Source organism: Sinocyclocheilus anshuiensis, unplaced genomic scaffold, assembly GCF_001515605.1.
Source record: "Sinocyclocheilus anshuiensis isolate Anshui unplaced genomic scaffold, SAMN03320099.WGS_v1.1 scaffold438, whole genome shotgun sequence".
NCBI classification, from domain to species: domain Eukaryota; kingdom Metazoa; phylum Chordata; class Actinopteri; order Cypriniformes; family Cyprinidae; genus Sinocyclocheilus; species Sinocyclocheilus anshuiensis.
This window is the reverse complement of record NW_015546118.1, coordinates 757,168-779,417: the sequence shown is the minus strand read 5'-3', so window position 1 is coordinate 779,417 and position 22,250 is coordinate 757,168. Positions and strand designations below refer to the sequence as shown.

Here is a 22,250-nt window from a genome sequence, read left to right as displayed (position 1 = left end):
TCTGTATCTTATATATATATATATATATATATATATATATATATATATATATATATATATATACATACACATTAATGACATTTAGATAGTATTGATAAAATACACAGTCAAACAAATGCATCCCATAATGATTGTGATATGTTTATACCTTTCATGCCACTGTTTTTCAAATGGTAAGGTTCTGGCAAACACAGCAGCCAGCTTTTTACCATAAAAATAGTCCTACTAGATGTGTTTTCTTTTGCCCTGAAAGGCTTTTAATGGATTTTGGGGCTCTGTTCATACTAAAACACTCATAGGTTGAACACTCATACAGTTTTACATACTGTACAATTTCAATCAGCACTTAGATTGAAAAGTTGAAATTGATAAAAAAAAGCCCAAAGCCAAAAACAGTCACAAACTTAGTGCATGAGACATCTATTGCTTGTTATCTACTGATGAGAGATGTTGTATGCAAAATGTTGACTGAATGGGATTGTATCTGTATGTATGATATGTACAATTATGTGTTGACTCATAGTGGAAAGCCTGAGGAGAAACCCAGTATCTGATATCAGTGTGTGTATCATCATCTGCTTTATCAAATAGATAGTGGTTGGTGTCAGAAATCAATGTATGATAATTACAGATAAGTAAACAGATAATGTCTTGTTTGCTGTTTAGATGCAGGTGTTTGTGAACCAGCTGTATCATTCTCCAGTAGTGACGCAAGGAAAGCCGAACCCAGACCTTCAGGCCATCCGAATTGCCTCTGTCAACCCTATTCTGGACCCCTGGATCTACATCCTGCTGAGAAAGACAGTCATGCAGAAGATTCTGGAAAAGATCAAGTGCCTCTTCTGCCGTATCGGTGGGAGGAGACACGGGAGGAGCCCAACGGAGTTCCACTGCGGTAACGGCGTCCACAGCTCATCAGTCATGTCTCGTGATTTGCCGTCGCTAGCGTTGCCCGAGCTGCCAGAGGTGATCAGCACATCACAGATGTACCTGTATCCCATGGAGGCGGGACAGGAAATGGGCTGCTGCGGTGGCTCTGTGCAGAGCAGGACGTGTTCGACTTCAACCGAGCAAACCCTTCTGCGGGACTCTCAGGTGGTAGAGCTCAGCAGTGGAGAAAACAGGACGGAAACAGGCACGGACTTTGTGAAATCACATTCGTGCACGCACGCCAACACAAATGAAGCCCAATGTTCCAAGCACCAGCCGCTGCAGGTAACCTTTACAGATGAGAATTTGAGCTTACAAGAAAGAAGCATATGATGCATGCTGAAAGACTTGCTTAGTTCAGCAGAACGATGTGTCGGGAGGTGAAATACATTTCAAGAGCTTGATGTGAGTGTTGTGAATGAGAACTACTCAGAGCAAAAACTGAAAGAAAGAATTCCTAAAAACTCATGAGACTAAAGAGAAAAGTTTAAGAGAAAGACTAACCAAAGGACTAAACTTTGTGCTAGAAAGTGAAAAAAAGTGCTTACTAAAGTAGGAAAAACAATGTTGCTATATATGCTATATATGGGTCAAAACATGCAAAAAAAATTGCATGAAGGGGTTCTGGAAAGAGCGAAAGAGCAGAGGAGGATACAGAGGCAAACTGGCCTCATTTTCTGATAGTAATTCATAATGCATTTAAAAAAAAAAAAGACTGCATTTTCTAAACAGTGAAACAGAGCTCTAAAAATGTATATTTAATTTATTGTAAGTTCTTGTGAATTTCTGCAGAAAAGGCCTTCGTATTAGATGAATACAGTTCCACTGGGCCCTGATTGACTGATTTGATTGACCCGGGCAAATCTTGATTAGATTTGATGGACGACCATGTGAGCAAATATCTACTGCCCTGCTTCAAGTCCCCCTTTTGCAGACATTCTGGTGAGATCTCCATTAGGTCACAAGTTCAAGTAACCAGAGTGCCTTGTTAGCTTTTCTCATGCTGGAACTCGTGGTTTAAAATTTCCTTTTCCTTATGTTAAGGTGACCAAAACACTTTTCATTTCCATTGGTGCATAAACAACTGTCCACTATTTCAAACTTACATAAGATGTAGCTAAGTGTACATTCTTTGGAATTTCCATAATATGTACGATATTCTGTGAATTAACCAAGCAATTTCATATCCATGTTTACTGAGAGTAACACCATCACAAAATATAGCGGTACCCAAAACTCATCATACAATGTAAGAGCACATGATACACAGCACAATATTGCTAATTTTTGTTTAATTTAAAGTATGTGTAAATGATAGAATGTATAGTGAGGAGATGAAATTGTAAAAGCTATTAAGATGTTGAATGTCTTTTAAGATCGTATGTTTTGCACTTTTAAATCCTTGTAACCGCTGAGGAAAATTTGAACTGTCACTATCAGTCAGTGGTCATCGAGGAAGAACTGTTCATCTGTTCATACTTGTGATGTTAAAATGTGAACGCTGTCTTGATTTAATTTATTGTAGTCTTTTTAGACAATCTTTTGACTCTAGTTATTTCTTCTCTGTGAGAAGGTCAAGTTTAAGATGGTTCTGCTCATGTTGAAGCAGTTATATTGCTTTTGTTTCATTTCACAATTCTTATGTGTATCAAAACAGCATGAGGCATGATTTAAACTACTTAGCACCATCATCTGCTGCATGTATATAAATGATTCAACATTACTGTGTATATTTTCACCATTTCATTTTCACATTTTCAAACACAAAGACAATCTTGTCTCCCTCTTACCCTCGATGTGACCCTCCAGAATGTGCAATGGCCAGCTATTTATGCTGAAATAAACTCTTGAACTGAAGACAAATAGAAAACAAAAATCTTATGGTATTTGTTGTCGCACTCTTAAATATTAATAAGCATAGCAGCTATATAACATAATTCAAATATAATTGAAATCATTTAAATGAATTGAAAGTTACCAGTCCTACCAAGCATTACAAATCAATTTAATATATCAGATTATTACAAAATTGGATGTTGTCAATTAGCCTTAGGGATTACAGAATAAAGTTTAAAATAAAATTCTCCACTTGCTATCAAAATTAAAGGCAAATGAGTAATCAAAAACATTTGAGAAATTGTTTGAGAAAGCCAATTTTTTTAATCTTGATTTGGCATTCAAGCAATTAAATATGACTTCAGAGATGCAAAAAGTCTTATGTCAATGAACACAATGGATCTGTTCAAAAATTATAAACAATTTACTGATGGGACAAGTCCAAAATTAAAAAACAAGACCGGTATTCATAAGACATGTGCACACTCATCCTACTCAGCATAGATTGGATCTGTATGTGGAAAAAGACAGATGACCCATAATGACCCAAAATATAGTTTCAAGCGTAATGTTTCCAATGTGTCAGCAATTCTTGTGTCCACTTTTTTAAATGGCCAGAGCTCATTATATTTTTAGAAGAATAAATGACTGGTCAGGTTAGGTCATGTTAGACCTCTTAAATTCTTGGATAAAACCATCTCATTCATCATATTGCATCCACATCCTTAAATATATAAACTCTGACATTCCGTTTGCTTTTGTGGTTCAAACTAAATAAGCCCAGTGATTCACTGGGGTATCATTATATGATCCTTACACGATGACCAATGTGCAGGGACAGATCTGGAGACCTTCACCAACTGTAGACATCCCATAATTTCATTTGCTCATGAAGGGAAATCAGTTCTACTCTCCACTGCAAGTATTCTCAGCATGAATCATGGATTTGTGCACTTGATGTGAGGTACAAACTGCCACCTGTCCCGCTTCCATACGTATACATAAATGAGAACTGATAAAAGCGATCTTTAACTGCAGTCTTACAGCAGCACAGTCCACAGTCCATCAGTTTCAGGCATCTCTCTAAAACATCATTAGCCAAGACGTTAGTGTCCTCATTTATTTGAATAAAGCAACAATTAGCAAAGGATTAGCGGGAGGCAGAAGGATGCTGGAAGCTTCCGCCAGGTCCCACAGGTGCCAAATAAAAAGCATTAGAGACGTAAATGTCCCAGTTTGCAGCCCACGCACGCAGCTGGACAGTATCAGTGCAGATAGTGTATGAATGCCTATGAATAATGGGGTCAGAGGCAGTAACAGCCAAGAACACGTACACATGTAAGTCATGTCACAATCAAACTGAAATTGTGGGGTACTTGGTAGAATAACAGAATAAAGCATATTTCATTTTGAACGAGGGGAACAAAGTAGTTTTAGGCTTTATATTATATTCAATAATATAATATATTATATTATATATTGGATAATGAGTACTGTTTTTTATGAAGATGTTAATGTCGGGTATTCTTATATAAAAAAAAAAAAAAAACCTGCAGCAACCTGTAGCACATTATTCTACCTGCACATAGAATGCATTTAATCCTTATATAATCCTATAATAAAGCATGCAAACTAAAAGTCTGTTTTCAGTCAACAGTCAATGGTTAATATGACCTCTCTCCTCTCCTGCATGATCTTTAGCCAGAGTTTAACCCATGACTCCTACTTCATTTCTTAGTAGCACTAACTAAACTCCAAAAGTCTGTAGATAGATAATGGAGCAAATGTGTGTGTTTGTGTGTATCTTGCTCTTCCCACTGGTACATCAGAGATTCACACTGCTTTAACAGCACTCGGGTCCCAAGTTAGGGCTCACATCTCACATAAATCAGGACTGAAACAAAGCCAACTACGAATGATGACATTGCTAATCAAGACAAACATCAAGGGTACATTAAAGGGGTCATGAATCAGAATTCTCTTAATTGATCATTTGACATCTAAGAGGCCATTGTACTATAAAAACATCCTGTAAGTTTCAGAACTCAAAACATTCTCATTAATATAAAAACAGCTAAATATTGAAGCCAGTCTGTCAAAACGACAGCTTGTGGAATGTACCACTTTATGATGTAATAGTGTGGTTAACACCGCCTCCACAGAAAAAGTTCAACGCCTGCTTCTACATCACTGCCTGTTTAGCCCAGCCCACCGATTTGCGCATGTAGTGTAAATAACGAAAGTGTCAAATGCAGAAACCCAACAATAAAGATGGCTTAGAAGACAACAAAACACAGTGCCAAGCTGTGGAAAAACTCAGTCTTTGCACTGCCTTCCTTCTGATTCCAACATTAGGAAACAATGGATGAACTTTATTTTTAAAGAATTTCCAGACCGCGTCAGTGAGAACTTGGTCCTTAGTTCATTTCATTTTACCGTGGAATTCGACACAGGATTTCCAGAAAGATTGAAACTAAAAGACGATGCTGTGCTGACTATATTGGATCCGATCCAACAGTAATGTCGCACCACACAAATGTGAGTAACTGTTTGGTATTATGTGATCACTATTGCTTTGTCTGTTATTACAGATCGTTTGATATGTACTGAGTATTCATGCGTTTTTAACCTAAATGACAGCACTGTTCATCTATGAAGGATGTAGGCTGTCAAACATAGGCAACTGTTAGCCAATCATAGCAGTGGGCGTTTACTTCCGAGTCTACAATCTGTCAAACCTATTCAAATAGAGCGTTCTGATGTGGGGGGTGAAAAACAGGACAGAAAATAGCCAATTACTTTTAAATTATGATGATTTTTGATGTAAAAATCTTTATAACATTATAAGGGCACCTCAGAGAACAGTGAAAAAAAAAGGCAGTTCTTGATCCTTTTAAAAAGGGATTGCTCTGCTATTTTGGAAACTTAAAAGGCGATGCTTAGCTGTGCTAAAACTATGAAATAACCACAGAATGCTTCAGTAAAAGGAAGGAATTTATGCTCTTGTTTGAGTGAAAATGATCCAGAAGCATTTCAAATTCTTCTTGGAATCTGGTACTCACTTTACAAATTCACTGGGAATAGTAACTTTGTTAAACACTATGAGGAAGTCAATCAGAATCCTGGATTATCAAATAAACTTAACAATACATACATAATCTAAACAATATACACATGAGGAGACACAAAACCAGCCACTATTTTATTTAGAGTCCTCGTGCCTTGACTAAAACACTCTGTGAGGATGAAGTGGGTTTGCTGTCATCTTCGACAATCAGCTCTTTGGCGACTCCGTGTGCGTCCACAACAACCGCTGTTTTCTTTAGGTCCTCATATTTTTTCTGTCTATCAGCCATGGCAGTGCAAGCCTCAATCACTTCATCGCTTTCAAAATCATAATCACTCTTCAGCTCAGGAGCTTCCACAAGGAGCCTTCGAGCTTCGTCTTCCTGTTTCTCTCTTTCACGGAGAGCTTTTTGCTGCTCCTGGAGCTGTAGGGCCCAGCCTAGGTCTTCCTCCCAGAGGGGCCGCTCAGACGGATGCAGGTGCAATGCCACTTGGAAGGACCGTACAGCCTGCAACACACAGAGGGAACATTAAACGTGTGGGAATTAACATAAAATAGGATTAATAAATGCTTTAGAAGTAGTTATCATTCTCAGTCAAGGTTAACCAATTTAATCTTATTGTAAATGTGTTATTTGATCAATAATACAGTAAACACTAATACTATGAAATATTATTAAAATTTGAAAAATTGTTTTAGATTTTAATATATTTCAAAATGTAATTTATTCCTCTGAGGAAAAACTGAATTTTCAGCAGCCTTTACAGTCTTCAGTGTCACATGATCCTTCAGAAATAATAAAGAAACAAATAAACACCTTCCTGGTCCACCCTGACAAATCCACCAACAAAATTTGTCATACATGTACATCTTGAGATTAATCTTTAAGTCTAACTCTTCGAACCTACAGTTAACTTCTATCTCAAGAAGTCCAGTTTCATTTAAATAATTTCATGGTGTTATTTGAACTTAAATGTTTGATATGACCAAAAGCAGTGGCACACTGAATGCTAGTTCTGCCCTCTGCTGTGTTTTGCTAAAATATAACATGCATGGACTCTATAGCACTTCATGAGCACATACCTTACACTCCAAAATGAACATGAACAGACGTTTATTCCACAATCAAATCAAATGAGCATTCATGACTCCCTGCTAGTTCACATAATAAAATAAACCTCAGCAGCCTTCTGGAACTAATGAAAAAAAAAGCACTTTAAGAAATAAGCTAAAAAGAAACACTCGTGTGGTTTCAGCTCAATTTATAATAAGCTTGACTTATAATAAGCCCTAACAAATCACATCATCCAAAAAAAACCAAAAAAACAGCAGCTGCAAACCACACTATTAAGAATGAAGCAGCAACTACTACATGTGCCTGATTTATTCTACACTCAATATTTGGTATCCACAGTATTAAAATGACCGTCAGAAAGCTAAATATTTATTTCCTGAAGATGGCTTTTATGTGCAAACAGTATCACGGCTGCTTGAGTGCTGAAGAGGTCGTTCAGTCTATGGAGAACTGATCTAACATGTTAATTTAATTCTGTACGAGGTCTAAAGCCTAGTTCCTGCTGTGAATCAGTCACCCTGCTCGTGTTACCCAGGGGACGAGGGGATGAAAGAGAGAGAAAGAACGACATTTGCTTTCTCTTCATCCCCTGGGAAAATAATGAATTCATAAATAGGATTTAGCGAGCCATTTTACTTTCATAATTGCCCTATTGACTTGACAATCTACAAAGGAATGGTCGACTCCTTCAAAAGAAACACTAGATCACGTATCAGCCGTAGAGAGGAAGAATATCAGAGCCAGTGTGAGCAGGAACCAAGAATCCCTAGTCCTAGCATAGAAAACCTTTAATGAGGAATAAAGCCATCTGATGGCTTCGGGAGACCTTTTCTCCTCCAGAGTCCTGATCGATTTAGCAGAGATGATTTCAACAGTTGTGCTGAAGTCATGATATAGACTCAATCTAGCCTCCTCCATTAGAAGTGACCAACGTACAAACCGAAAAGTGCTGAATCAATCAATTATCATATTATAAATGCATGTTATTGATCTTATTGTGAACAATTATGCATTTATTTCATTTTTTAACCTCACAATTTTAATCAAAATGTCATAACTCCAGACAAAGACCATTACTAACAGCAACTTCTAAAAAAAACTTGTGTACTTTTAAAACTGTAGTACACTTTTTTTTTTGCAAGAATTTGTTGAAATATTAAGGGGACAAAAAAAACTAACCCTTCTTCTCCACCCTCTTTATTTCTTACTCAAATAAACGTTATAGAACATTCCTTTCGAATGAACTGGAGATTTCCAGGAACAGCATGATTTTCAGTAAAATGTGCTCAAAATGTGGTCAAATTGATTGGATATTAATCTTTTGTGAGCTGGAATGAATTGCCCAATGTAAAATGAGTTGTTTTTCTTTAAAGAATGTGTTCAATTATGCAATGATTAAAATTGTGGAGACTATGATTCAGAATCAAGGAAAATGCTAATCACAGTCAACTGAAAACAGACAAGCCTCATTTAAAAATGATTACAAATGATCAGCATGGTTCCAAAAGCTTCAACAATGCATAATCATTGATACCATGAACTCTACTTTGACCCAATAGACATCAATTTTATTAAAACTAATCATTTACATTAGAGCAAAATAAATGCAGGACCTCTTATTGATGGTACACATGTTCATTTGAGAATGAATGAACACTGGCACAGTTTGAATAAATCTTGAGAAATGATCATGTGCTATGAATTAAAGATTTGGGCGGGAAAATAGTTATCATCCTTGTTGTGAACAACATTTTAACAAAAAGTTAATTATCATTGCAACAGTTCTAAGAAAATGTGTTCCATGATCCTGCAAAAAAACTACAGCCCTCTTAAAAATCACAGAACGTAAACATTAGTCCTAACATGAGTCCTTCTCCATCCTCAGGTTATTTTTCTCTTTGGTGAATGACTTGACAAGGCATGCTTAGCCCAAAATAGTAAAGTATTTACTCACTTTCTAGCCAAGACGTCAAGCTCAGTGTGTGCGATGAGCATTTAGATTACTATACACACACGCAAGTAGTTACTAGCTGGAGAACTGCAGGATCTGCAAGGTTTTCTTTCATTAAGCACGTCTGTCTAATGCACACAATCACACACAGGTCGGGGCATGTAAGGTGTGGCAGTGTTCCTGTTCAAGTAATCTTCCATGCTCCTGGGCTTGGACGTACTGAACTACACATTTCATCACAATGACACTCAATTTGTGTGATGGATAAGTGGCAAGAGGACTCATTCACCTCATACTGACTGACAAGGACACTGAGAGCATAACATGGAGGGATGCTGGATGGGAGACCACAGGCTGTTCGCTTAAAAATGGAAGAGATGCTTCAGAATGCTGAATAAACTGTGTGGAAACAATTCATCCCCTAATAAACCGACTCCCAATGTCGGCTGTTCATTTAGGCTATACAGGTTGTTGCCTAGGGCCCTGATGTTGTGGGATGAGATATAATAAAAGAGAACATTTATTATATGCTGTTCGTTACTAAACACCAAAAAAAAAAAAAATAGACAAACAAAAAAGCAAGAACGCTCCAATTGCAATCAATGAACGGAACTCTGCTTATCGAATCTAAAAAAAAAAAAAAAAACATTGCATTTTTGGAATAAATATCACATTTATGCACATATTTATGTACGACATTATTATTTGCTGTCTGAAAATATTGCAGTGGTTCTATTTATTTTTATTTTTTTTACAGTAAGATCCGATGGGGCAGATTTAACTCTATACTTTTGGCATAATTACAGCTCTTTACGTAAAATCTACTTACTAGTTCTACTTCGCCAAGACTTAGTTGGGCGCGGCCCAGAGTTTGCCACGCCTCCCACCAGAGGGGGCGGAGTCTGGTGGCCATCTCTGCAGACTGCACAGCCAGGAACACTTCTTGAAGGGTGATCAACACCTAAGGATTACACATTACAAGGTTAGAAGTTGACAGACTCAATTCTTAAATATTTTCTCAACACTAATTTTGAAATCTAAAGATTTTAAAGTTGCCCCTATTATGGATTATTAATTTTTGAAAGGAATTACCTTTCATGCAGTGTGTAACGTAGCGTATGTGAATGTAAACAGTCTGCAAAGTAAAGCTGAAAGTGCATTATAAATAAAGCTATTGTCTCACAAAAGATGGAGTCGACTCTGAATGGCTTAAACGAGTCGTTTAAAATTCGAATTCCCTTTCCGTTAAGTTCACATGTCAAAACTTAACATATGCATTATGCCTGCTTACGTTCTACATGGACATCCCATGAAAACTTGAACCCTCCTCAAAGGCTGTAGCTTGTTCGTGTGGATAACATGTCAACAATTGTTATTTGGGTCTTTACTACTACATTCTGTTTCCGACATGCACTGTATGCAGTAGACCAAGCACAACAGACTGGGTCATTGGACCAATCAGAGTGGCCTCACGCAAAGGAGGGGTTTGGATAAATGAATCTTCGAATTAATAATTTGAGAGTCACTGATAAATAAGGTAAATTTAGATGCATATTATAAGAAAATGAAAGTTTTTGACCTTGCATGCATGTAAACCTGTTGTTGGGGACTCCCAAAACCAAATTATGAAGCTTCCAAATAGCATAATAGGAGCACTTTAAAAGACTAGGCATCAAACACTTGCTGACTAGGAATCATACACCAAATGAATGATGATCACAAGCTACCAGACTACTGGTTGTTTCCAACACAACAAAGTCACACAGAACACGCGCCTCATTGCTAGAAGATGCATGACAAATGAAAACAATATGAGCTCTAAAACTGACTCCTCCAACTGAATGGGATCATAGTCTGAAACTATGGAGATAAAAATGGAGTTTGTGCCCATCTGTGAAATCGGTCTCCTCCAACTGGCCAAAATCTTCAGACTGGCTGTTACTTTTGGCAATGTTAACTGACTCCTCCAGACTGCAAATCGGGGCAAAAATTTGGGCAAATGTTGTGCAGTGTATTCCAGCCTTTACAAAATCTGATTTATGCAACTTACAACAGCTCTTTAGCACATCGTTAGCAAATTAAAATTCACTTTGAGGTATGACTAGGTATAATTTATAGAACAAAACTAAATTTTCACCACAGACCTAATTTCAGTCAGATATCTAAACATGACTGGTCTAAAAAGTTAATGCAGTTTTCCTGAAGTAACACATGGTTAATTAGCCTTCAAGTTTGGTCTACAAATTAATGTCAAGAATGAGAACTCTATTCATATTTACTTAGTTACAACAGTTCCCAAGTTGATGTAATTTAAAATTTTATTTTACACACCAATAAAGCGTTATCACAACGCAAAACATCCACTTGGGCCATAAGAGAGAGACAATATAATGACAACGAGCGAGCAAACACTGCACTTCGTGGTAACACAGGGATGTTCTTACATCACAGATGTTTCCATTATGGAGTTTTATTTACTTAAAGACTTTAAATTCAGGTCAGCCCAATAATCAAAGTAAATACAAGCTTTATACTGGGCAGGGTGTTGCCAGAGTAACAGCAGTTAAAGGACAAAAATGGGCTGTAATCCGAGCCGTGCCGTACCGTACTGAGCCGTACCGAGCCGAGTCGTACCACGCAGTGGAAAAGCGCCATTAGTTTCCAGCAGGTTTGGTTCTGAATTTGCAGGCAGGCTGAAAAATGTTAGATTCACGATGAGGTGAGCGCCACTGCTAAACAGGTGTGTAATAAGCAGATGCAGGGGACATGGTGAGAGAAGAAAGGACAAATTGAGAAGGGCAATTTAAAAATAAACTGACAACGAGCGAGCAAACACTGCACTACGTGGCAACACAGGGATGTTCTTACATCACAGATGTTTCCATTATGGAGTTTTATTTACTTAAAGACTTTAAATTCAGGTCAGCCCAATAATCAAAGTAAATACAAGCTTTATACTGGGCAGGGTGTTGCCAGAGTAACAGCAGTTAAAGGACAAAAATGGGCTGTAATCCGAGCCGTGCCGTACCGTACTGAGCCGTACCGAGCCGAGTCGTACCACGCAGTGGAAAAGCGCCATTAGTTTCCAGCAGGTTTGGTTCTGAATTTGCAGGCAGGCTGAAAAATGTTAGATTCACGATGAGGTGAGCGCCACTGCTAAACAGGTGTGTAATAAGCAGATGCAGGGGACATGGTGAGAGAAGAAAGGACAAATTGAGAAGGGCAATTTAAAAATAAACTTTATGCAAACTCGACTTGTTGTGAAACATTGCTTGTAGATGGATCAGGGCAAGACCAGAGCCAATCTGCCACTTCAACGCGATCAGATTACTAATGAGAGACACACTCAATCATCACTCTTTTCAGGTGACTCACCTCATATAAACATGTGATCAGTCAGGAAAAGGTCACAAGAAGGGGAAAATAAGGACAGCCCTTGCTGAAATGAATCCCTGACCTATGCTGCGCTCAAGTGCTTCTGGGAAATTCCCACTAATGAGTTGGGAAGTCATAATTATATGATGTGAGTTCAAGTAATTTAAAAAAAAATTTTTTAAATAAATGGAATGACCGGACACTTTTATTATAGGCAAGAAAAAAAGTCCACATTAGGTGCAGCAAATAAAAGTGTAAAGTCAACATTCACAGTAATGTATTGTGATCAATAGCAATTTGAAAGAAAGTGCAGAGTTTTCTTCTGGTAATTATGCCTTTATGGTGTTGTTCATGTGCACTCAACTCAATAAATCAGCTCAATAAATTGTGATCATTCTGACATGACCAACAGATGTTCAACCTATAGTGAAGCTTCACTGAATGCAATGGATGCCAATCATTCATAACCAATAAGAAATGCGATGCTTTGTTATATATTTTTAACTGATATTATTTATTATTAAACTTAATAACCTTAATTAAAATAATGCCAAACAATTTCATACCATTTTCTATTGACTTGCTCTTTATAGCATGTAGAAAAACAACTTTATAGGTTTTCCAGATGCAGTTTTCTGAAAAGAAATATGTTTATATGCATGTAGGTATGTCTTTATTCATTTTGAAAAACTATAATAGAGACCCAATTGTATTGTAAAACCTGCTCTATCACTGTTACATTCACAGTTTCGCAAAGACTATTTGATTTAGGCTTTATCCAGTTTCTGAAGATAACACCCACATACCGAGTCTGTGTTAGATCTCTGAATGAGGGTGCTAGAAGAGAACATGAACAGACTGTTGTTGCTTTGATCGAAAATGTAATCAGGAAATCAATCAGTCGAAAGGAGTTTTAAAGTCCAACCTGTCATTTCACTCACACTCATCTTTGCCATGAAAAACAAAACTACAACAGACAACGTTGACAGACATCAAAGCCAAGACACTTGTGCCAAAGATAAGATGAAGAGCAATGAAAGAGGAGTTTAAAAGTGAAAAATAATAGAGGATGGAAAATTTAGAAAAAAAGACAGTGAAGGATGGGAAAGACAAAACAACAAGAAGACAGAAAGAACAGACTAAGTGACTAGATGTAATGACTGCTGCTGGATGTAGTCTGTCCTATGTTAGTGAAATAAGAGAGCAAACAAGTGTGTTTGTGTGTGCACTCATCTCAGTAAACAGCTATACGGTGGCCCAGTAGTGCACAACACAATGGAAACAAGCCACAACACAACGAAATTAGCACAAACAGAAACAAGCCGCAACACAACAAAATTAGCACAACACAATAGAAAAAAGCCGCAAAACAATGAAATTAGCACAACACAATGGAAACAAGACGCAACACAATGGAAACAAGACACAACACAACAAAATTAGCACAACAAAACGAAATTATAACAACACAATGGAAACAAGTCACAACACAACAAAATTAGCACAACACAATGGAAACAAGTCACACCACAACAAAATTAGCAAAACACAATGGAAACAAGTCACAACACAACAAAATTAGCACAACACAATGGAAACAAGTCACACCACAACAAAATTAGCAAAACACAATGGAAACAAGTCACAACACAACAAAATTAGCACAACACAATGGAAACAAGTCACACCACAACAAAATTAGCAAAACACAATGGAAACAAGTCACAACACAACAAAATTAGCACAACACAATGGAAACAAGTCACACCACAACAAAATTAGCAAAACACAATGGAAACAAGTCACAACACAACACAACAAAATGATCACAACACAATGGAAACAAGTCGCAACACAACAAAATTAGCACAACACAATGGAAACAAGTCACACCACAACAAAATTAGCAAAACACAATGGAAACAAGTCACAACACAACAAAATTAGCACAACACAATGGAAACAAGTCACACCACAACAAAATTAGCAAAACACAATGGAAACAAGTCACAACACAACAAAATTAGCACAACACAATGGAAACAAGTCACAACACAATGGAAACAAGCCATTAGCACAACACAATGGAAACAAGTCGCAACACAACGAAATTAGCACAACACAACGGAAACGAGACGCAACAATGGAAACAAGTCGCAATACAATGAAATTAGCACAACATAATACGAACAAGACGCAACACAAATGAAACAAGTCGCAATACAATGAAATTAGCACAACATAATGGAAACAAGACGCAACACAAATGAAACAAGCGACAACACAACACAATGACAGCACAACACTAAGAAATTGGTCCTATGCGTTATGTTGTGGCGATTTCATTGCATTGTGCACTACTGGGCCACTGTACAGCTAAGTCACTGAGCAGGCTCTATAGCACATACGTGTGCATATGATTGAGTAAGGCAAGCAAGTACACAAACATCTATGTCAAGATTTAGGGCCATTCAGCAAATTCTGTACAGACTAGTGAAGTAAAATAAAAGAGAAATCCAAATGATGCAATCCAAGACCATTCCTGAGACGAGCTTACATTGCAGATGTTGAAATCATGAAAGTCTAAAGCTTAAATCGGTCTTTGTTTTTTTTATCACAGAATTTGGTCATCATTTCAAATGCCTGCAATTTAACATAAATTAGTTATACAGTAACTAAGATCCTGATAAACAAGTTAAGAAGAGAAACTAAAATTAATTACATAACATTTCAATCTATCAATACCCTCTGTTTAGAGCAAAATTAATTTCAAGTAAGATGTCAAAGAGATGAGTCAAGTCAAGTCAAGTCAAGTCAAGTCAAGTCTGCTTTATTCATCTCTGTTGCTAATGAGACCCACTACAGTCGTGTCATCCGCAAACTTAATGAAGAGGTTGGAGTTGTGTGACGGTGTGCAGTCGTGGGTCAGCAGAGTGAAGAGGAGGGGGCTCAGCACGCATCCTTGGGGGGCCCCAGTTTTCAGTGTGATGGTGCTGGATGTGTTGCTGCCGACCCGAACTGCCTGAGGTCTTCCAGTCAGAAAGTCCAACAGCCAGTTGCACAGCGAAGTGTTGAGCCCCAGCTGGACCAGTTTGTGACTGAGCTGTTGAGGGATGATTGTGTTGAATGCTGAACTGAAGTCTATGAACAGCATTCTGAAATGTTGTGAAAGTGAAATGATGCTCGACAGAAAAAGATGAAAATGCTCGACAGAAAAATTGTCTGATGTTTTGAGATGATCTGCCTCTGGCAGATCCAAGACACTGTAATGTCCTGATAGCAGACTCTCACCTTTACTGTCAGAGCTAAAGCTGAGATGAGATGCTAGGAGTGGATAATGGTCAGGAGAGTGAAAGACAGGATATTAAAGGTAAGATGAGTGAATGAGGTGACAAATGATTGAGCAGATAAAAAGGCTGATTAGGTCATTTGTTGACTGAAACTAATGGGCATCTTTGGCTCATCATAACCTGAAACCACCATCTGCTCTACCAGCTCTGCCACCTTAACAATAATATTATTGTCAGTCTTGTGTTCCAGTGCCTTGTGTTTCCCTCCCTCTTATGCCCATTTTTGGTCTTCCTGTTCCTGTCCTCATTATGTTTATTTGGTTCCAGCTGTGTCTGATTAATTATATCATTTGCCCCTAGCATTTAAACCCTGTGTTTCCCTAAGTCTGTGTCGGCTGTTATATGTCTTCCTCGAGTTCCTGTGATTACCCTGTTGCTTGTTCCATTAAATTCCATGTTGAAGTATTCTCCTGCGTCTCCTCATTCCTTCCTCCCAGTAAAACGTAACAGAACAGCCGACCTAAAACAAAAAGTAAGGGTCGCCTTTTCTCCCCGTTTTTATTTTTTCTGGTTTTTTAAAAAGTTTTTAGTTTCCCTGTTTTCCTCCGCGGCAATGGAAGTTGCTGCTCGGTTCACCACCCTAGCTCGTCTGGATCTCCCCTTCGTTGAGTATTCCTGGGAGTTCTGCAGGCTCGCCGCGGCTACGGCCTTGGATGACTCTACCCTCAACTCGCTGTTCTGGCATGGGGCCAATTACCATCACCCCGCGGACCTCCCAGACACCACAGGACTAAGCTGGAGAGAAGGAATCCTCCGGTGTCTGGAGAGCGTCCGGCCCCGAGCCAGAACCAGCCCACCGGCCGCGGCATCCTCAAGCCCACCACCCGCCACTGTCTCAAGCCCGCCGGCCATTCCACAGTCAAGCCTGCTGGCCGCGGCTCTCTCCAGCCCACCGGCCGTGCCGATGTCAAGCCTGCCGGCCGCTCCGAGGTCAAGCCCACTGGCTGCTGCTCACACAAGCCTGCCGGCCGCCCAATTCACCCATAACCAAGGGAGGAGAATGAGGAAGAAAAGACTGTTCACAGCCCTCATCCCAGCCCCAGAGCTCGCTCCAGTGTCAGCTCCAGCCCGAGTTTGCTCCAGTGCCTGCTCCTCGAAAGAGCCTTGCTGTGCCTGCTCCTCCAGTGCGCCCTCCAGTGCCACGGGGGTAGTAGGGCTCCAGCCGTAGAGGCCGGGGCGGTGGCTGGGGCAGCGGCCCCGGAGGCTGCTCTGCCATGGCCTCCTGAACTGCCTGCACCGCCATGGCCTCCTGAGTTCCCTACTCCGCCATGGCCTCCCGAGCTCCTTGCAATGCCATGGCTCCCGAGCTCCCCGCTCCACCATGGCCTCCCGAGTCACCTGCTCCGCCATGGCTCCCCGAGCTCCCTGCTCCGCTATGGGTCCCGGAATGGGCATCGCCCCGGAAGAGGCCTTTCGTCCAGTAACCCTGTCCCCAGAGGCCTCCAGAGCGACCACCCCCCCTCCCCATTGGATGTTGTCACGCCGTGGGGGGGGGGTCCTGTGCCTTGTGTTTCCCTCCCTCTTATGCCCATTTTTGGTCTTCCTGTTCCTGTCCTCATTATGTTTATTTGGTTCCAGCTGTGTCTGATTAATTATATCATTTGCCCCTAGCATTTAAACCCTGTGTTTCCCTGAGTCTGTGTCGGCTGTTATATATCTTCCTTGAGTTCCTGTGATTACCCAGTTGCTTGTTCCATTAAATTCCATGTTGAAGTATTCTCCTGCGTCTCCTCATTCCTTCCTCCCAGTGAAACGTGACAATTATCTATTCCGTGATTTTAATCGATGATTTTCTGTGAGCATTATGCAAATATTTTACAAATATATCCTGTTACCATCTGATTTGTACAAAAGCAGGTGCTTACAAACATTTTCCCATGTGTACACTGGATGAAGACGTTGCTCTGGCTTGTTAACGTTGAGGGAGCAGCCCGCCTGGAGGGTCGTCAAAGTGCTTTTCTTTCTTTTATGGTCTTAACGCTGTCATTCATCATCGTAAAACAGGTTTACTATTCATTACAAGCTGCTAACATATTAATGTGATCTGTAAACATATTTTTTTATAAACAGCCCACCATCAGCTGAAGCAAACTCCATCCATGATCCTGTTCATGACATAATTTTAACCAACATGTAGTGAACAACAAAAATACAATCAATAATATATAATTTTAGTTATTTTTTATTAGTCAGACAGGGTAATGAACGAAACACAGCACTCCTTCAACACGGTTTATAACATTTCATTGTATTCAACACATTTTCTCACAAATACAGAGGTGGTAGACAGATGATTACTACATATCTAGGTTACTAACTTGAAGGATCTCATGTCTGATCCCAAGCAAATGTGACTCATGAACTGGTGAGTTAATGACATAGTGTAACAGCTTTGTCAGATCACCACTGCGCTCTTGTGCAAGACACTTAAACCCAATGGGGCTTTCCCTACATTAAGACATGAGAAAGCATCTGCTAAATTCCAATGGCATCATTTATTTATGTTGATGTGGGTTGCATATTCAGGATCACTATCTAAAATCGGTGGCGTCCTCAAGGAATAATAATTCCATCCAGAGACAAGGACAGATACAGTATGTCCATCATGTTCTCTATGTAAGATACAGTTTGTGTTAACAGCACAAGACGGTGAGAGACGAGAAGGTACAATACAAAAAGAAGGAAGAAAAAAACAAAATGTCAAAATGTTCTGTTATAAAGCCACAAATAGGGAGTGTGTTTGGACAGTGAAACTTGGGGAGGAGGAAATGAAAATAACAGCCGGAGAGAAAGAGAGAAGAGAGGAAAATAATGTGTCAGCATAACAGCTGTGTCTCTACATCTGCGGTAAATTCCACTATTGCAGACTTACCATTTACATTCAAATAAATTTTATAGTGTGAATGAACTTAGCAGATTTTCTTTTTTACCTGCGACTTCATCTCATACAGCACAGCATCGTCTGGTGTGAGCTGAATCGCCTCATCCCACCTCTTCAATGCCTCCCAGTTCCTACAGCAAACACATATACAGAAAATACTCCTGTAAATGATTATTTAAAATATCAAACATGCATAACAACTACAGTATGTTTAAACACACATAGTGCAAATGCACGTACAAGAACACAAACACTGCTGCACCCATTTATTAAATCACTTCATTATTATAACACTTACAATCAAACTGTTATCAAAGGCCAAATGTCTAGCATGCAAAATCTGTTTAGCAAGGTGGATTCATATGACAAATGGAATTTAAATTATTATACAACACCTACAGTGAATGAAAAAGCTAAAATAACTGCCAGTGAATAGTCTTATTCGTACCAAGCGCACAACAAATATTTGTTGGGCTGAATGAAAAGCAAATTCACACTGATACAATAGATGATTCAAACACATCTCTAGCGAGTCTGTTAACTGGTAAGCATCAGAAAAACAGGCCATTTTAATAAATAGAACAGCAATTGTGATGGCTAAAGAAAGCATGCATTTTGAGTGGCTTATCAAGACTTGGCGAATAAATAAATTTTAGCTATAAAGGCAAGACACATATTTCTAAGCATACACATGAGAGCTTTCTGGTTTGCAAAATATATAATATACTATAATATAATGGATGTATGCACTCACAGACCCTCACGACAATTGAGGCAGAGTGAGCAACATAAGGTATGTATGGGGTAAAACAGGATATTTGACGACAGGTTTAACACATGCAACTGCAAGTCTTCTCTTGTTTTCCGTCCCTCCAGAAAAAGCTAACTGACAAAAGAGTATAAATAAGTGTTTTGATAGCTCATCAGAATATGGGGTTTAAAAAAAATAACTTTCTTATGACTATAACCACTACACAAAAGAAAACAGTCTAAATATTAAAGATACTTGCATCATAAAATTTAACGTTTTAGGGTGCAAAGGAATGTTCTTGGGGAAATAGGACATGAGGAGTCAGTTTCCCCAAAATAAAACTTTATAAGGACTAAAAAGGCTGAAAGACTGAATGTTATTTGACACTAGGCTATGTTTAGATTCTTGGCATACTACTAATCTTGCGTAGACAATTTGACAGTAAATGATCAGGCCATTTTTTTCATTGTGAAAGAACCCAAAAGGCTTGTTTGCTGGTTAATTGATCAGCTGTTTTGAAAACAGACGTACAGGTACATTGTGTGCTTGAATGCTTTATGTCAGAACATGCAGCCTTCTAAGAAAACCAAAGTAATTACTGTACCTACGTCCCAAAGTTTGAAATGAGAAGTTCAAATTTCAAAACATGTCACTTGTTGGAAATGCTGGCAATGAGGGTCAGACCTCATTACCACATTAAATAGAAGACTTTGAATTTTAAGCCCTTATAAATTCCTGTAATTCTCCAGACCAAGCAGTCACCTCCTCTTCACAGAACCAGCTCCTGTATTTACACAATGTAAGCTAGTAAAAAACTAAGCTAGTGTTAAACATCAGCTGGGCAAATACAACATGCCATTTTTCTAAGAGTCCATACAAATGGTTAAGATTCATTAGGCTGTGCCATGTCTGTGTTTATCATGCAAATAATATACAGTGATTAAACGGAAGCATGGGATACTTTTTAGAGACCTGTGGTAATTGATGAGATAAGGGCTTCCTACGAAGGAATTCATTAAAGTGCCCACAGGGGAAGGAAAAAAAAGCCCTCAAAGTCAGTTAAAACAAATTTACTAGATATTTTCCAAGTACATGATTGTGAAACACGTCATAAACTATGGAAAGGCAAAAAGTACATAGTGTTACTGTACCTGCAAAAGTGGGCGTACTGTAGGTATGAGGAAAGGTGTACTCCTGTTCATATTTTCAAACGTACCTCACACTAGAGTAACATAAAATTAGCTGACTGCGCAAAACATGGTAAACAAAACTGTTCACCGATTCAATACATGGAATTTTCAGTATTTAATATCAACTTCAACAGCATAATATGTTGGAACACCTCAGGCAATGTTATGGGAACAAAGGTCAGCCAGCTATGTAATACATTTCAAATTACATATATGCTCTGTCACAATCTTACTGTACATTATTAGTCGAAAAGACAAGTGTTTGCAAAAAAACATCTTGTCATTTTTCTTCTCCGAATTGCAATAAAAACCATGTGCTGCATGTGGTAGTGTGAAAGCGTGTTTGGGTGTGGTTTTGAGAAACCTCAAACATTTTGTGTGACAAATGACATGGAGAAAGCACTAAAAACCCTTAAAAAAAAGGTCTCCACCTCATCTAAAATGTAAGAACACACACGGAGTAAAATCTGTAAAAGTAATGCGGGTCTTCGTACGTGAATGAGATTTCTCATTACACAGATGTTATAAATAACACTACAAGATCTTTGGACATATGCACTGCAAATAGACAACTTGGCACAGGGAAAAAAGAAAGTACTCATAAACACAACAGTGAGCTAAATTCACTTTACAGCTGGACCTAAGCAAAGTGGCATGAGAGCATCTATAGAATTATTGACCAATGTTTGATATGAACCAAATTTAAAGATCATGTGTGCTGTAGACCCTCAAAAAAAATTTGATCAGAAAATCAGAACTGGGCAAAATGGTTAGCAGTGTCAATATATCCAATGATGCACTGAGCAGGCAAAACATCTTCAACATCACAGTACAATGTGCTAGTATCTTGGTACAATATTTGACAAAGCATTTCTACACTATGATGTCTGGAAGTCCTGTTCCTCCCCTCATGAGGACGCTGGGACACAGACTGTATGGCGCTGCCTTTATATCCATGTTGAGCCAGGAGTCACGTGAAACTGAGTGATGTTGTGTGCAATTTGACACTGACACTATGCAATGTCAAAGTACTATTTGTCTGTTCCTTTGTAACTGTGCCTTAGACGTCAATATTTCCCGAACCCCCTGCAAACTTAATCGCTTTTTTTTATTTAAAAAGGCAGATTAAAAACAAGACAATGTGACTATTGAGGAATTTAATAATATTCAAGCATTAAGTCTTAATATCACAGAATATGCTAAATAAGCAAATTTATCAGCAAGACATGGAAATTGAAGTTGAGTCCAGCATTAGGAATATGCTAGGTAATAATAAGTCACCTGCTATTTCTGTTGTTTGGTAGCAAAATCTGTCATTTTTGAACTGTTAGCACTTTCAGAACTTAAATTACAGACATCTGTAACATCAGTTCTGCAATGGAAACTTACAAATGGTCTCATTTCATCCCACTTAATGAAGTATGCCAGGAAAGTTTAACTCAAAATGAATGTCACCCAAGAAATAGTCCCACTAATAGCGGAAAAGCTCTGACATGTGTCAAAATTACTGACTGGAGACACAAGCCATCTGTTCTGTCACATTTTTCATGACAGACAACTTACTGAATATCAATGAGATAAGGATTATAGTACTATATATTATAAGGATTATAGGATTATATTATAAGGATTATAATGACATAAATATGTCATTTTCACATGATGAAATTTGGCTGATTTCACATAATGGTCAAAACAGAAAACTCTCCTACACTGAACTGCATATGGTAATATGATATAATGTTTTGTTTAATGTATAAAAAAACTGAGTGAAAGCACACTGTTGAAAGCAAGTTTTACACCCTTTCACGATATAGTATATATATATATATATATATATATAT

The 22,250-nt window shown here is 38.5% G+C and overlaps 2 protein-coding genes across 6 annotated transcripts in view; one reads left to right on the top strand and one right to left on the bottom strand.

The window, feature by feature from the left end:
* Positions 1 to 2,800, top strand: part of LOC107700922 (prostaglandin E2 receptor EP4 subtype-like) — a 4,677-nt gene extending 1,877 nt beyond the window's left edge. Inside the window, exons 2-3 of one of the 2 annotated variants that reach the window (XM_016502779.1) lie at positions 667 to 1,215; positions 1,723 to 2,800. In XM_016502779.1, coding sequence (XP_016358265.1) covers positions 667 to 1,215; positions 1,723 to 1,740 — 567 coding nt within the window. In that variant the 3' untranslated portion in view covers positions 1,741 to 2,800. Of the gene's footprint in view, positions 1 to 666 lie in introns of both variants that reach the window. The other variant, XM_016502778.1, reaches the window with a different exon arrangement.
* Positions 2,801 to 5,735: 2,935 nt separating this feature from the next.
* LOC107700921 (tetratricopeptide repeat protein 33) overlaps positions 5,736 to 22,250 on the bottom strand; it is a 27,391-nt gene continuing 10,876 nt past the window's right edge. For all 4 annotated transcript variants that reach the window (XM_016502777.1, XM_016502775.1, XM_016502774.1 and 1 more), the window contains exons 3-5: positions 18,515 to 18,596; positions 9,689 to 9,820; positions 5,736 to 6,341 (exon numbers count right to left, since the gene is read on the bottom strand). In XM_016502777.1, the coding sequence (XP_016358263.1) occupies positions 5,973 to 6,341; positions 9,689 to 9,820; positions 18,515 to 18,596 (583 nt within the window). In that variant the 3' untranslated portion in view covers positions 5,736 to 5,972. The remainder of the gene's footprint in view (positions 6,342 to 9,688; positions 9,821 to 18,514; positions 18,597 to 22,250) is intronic.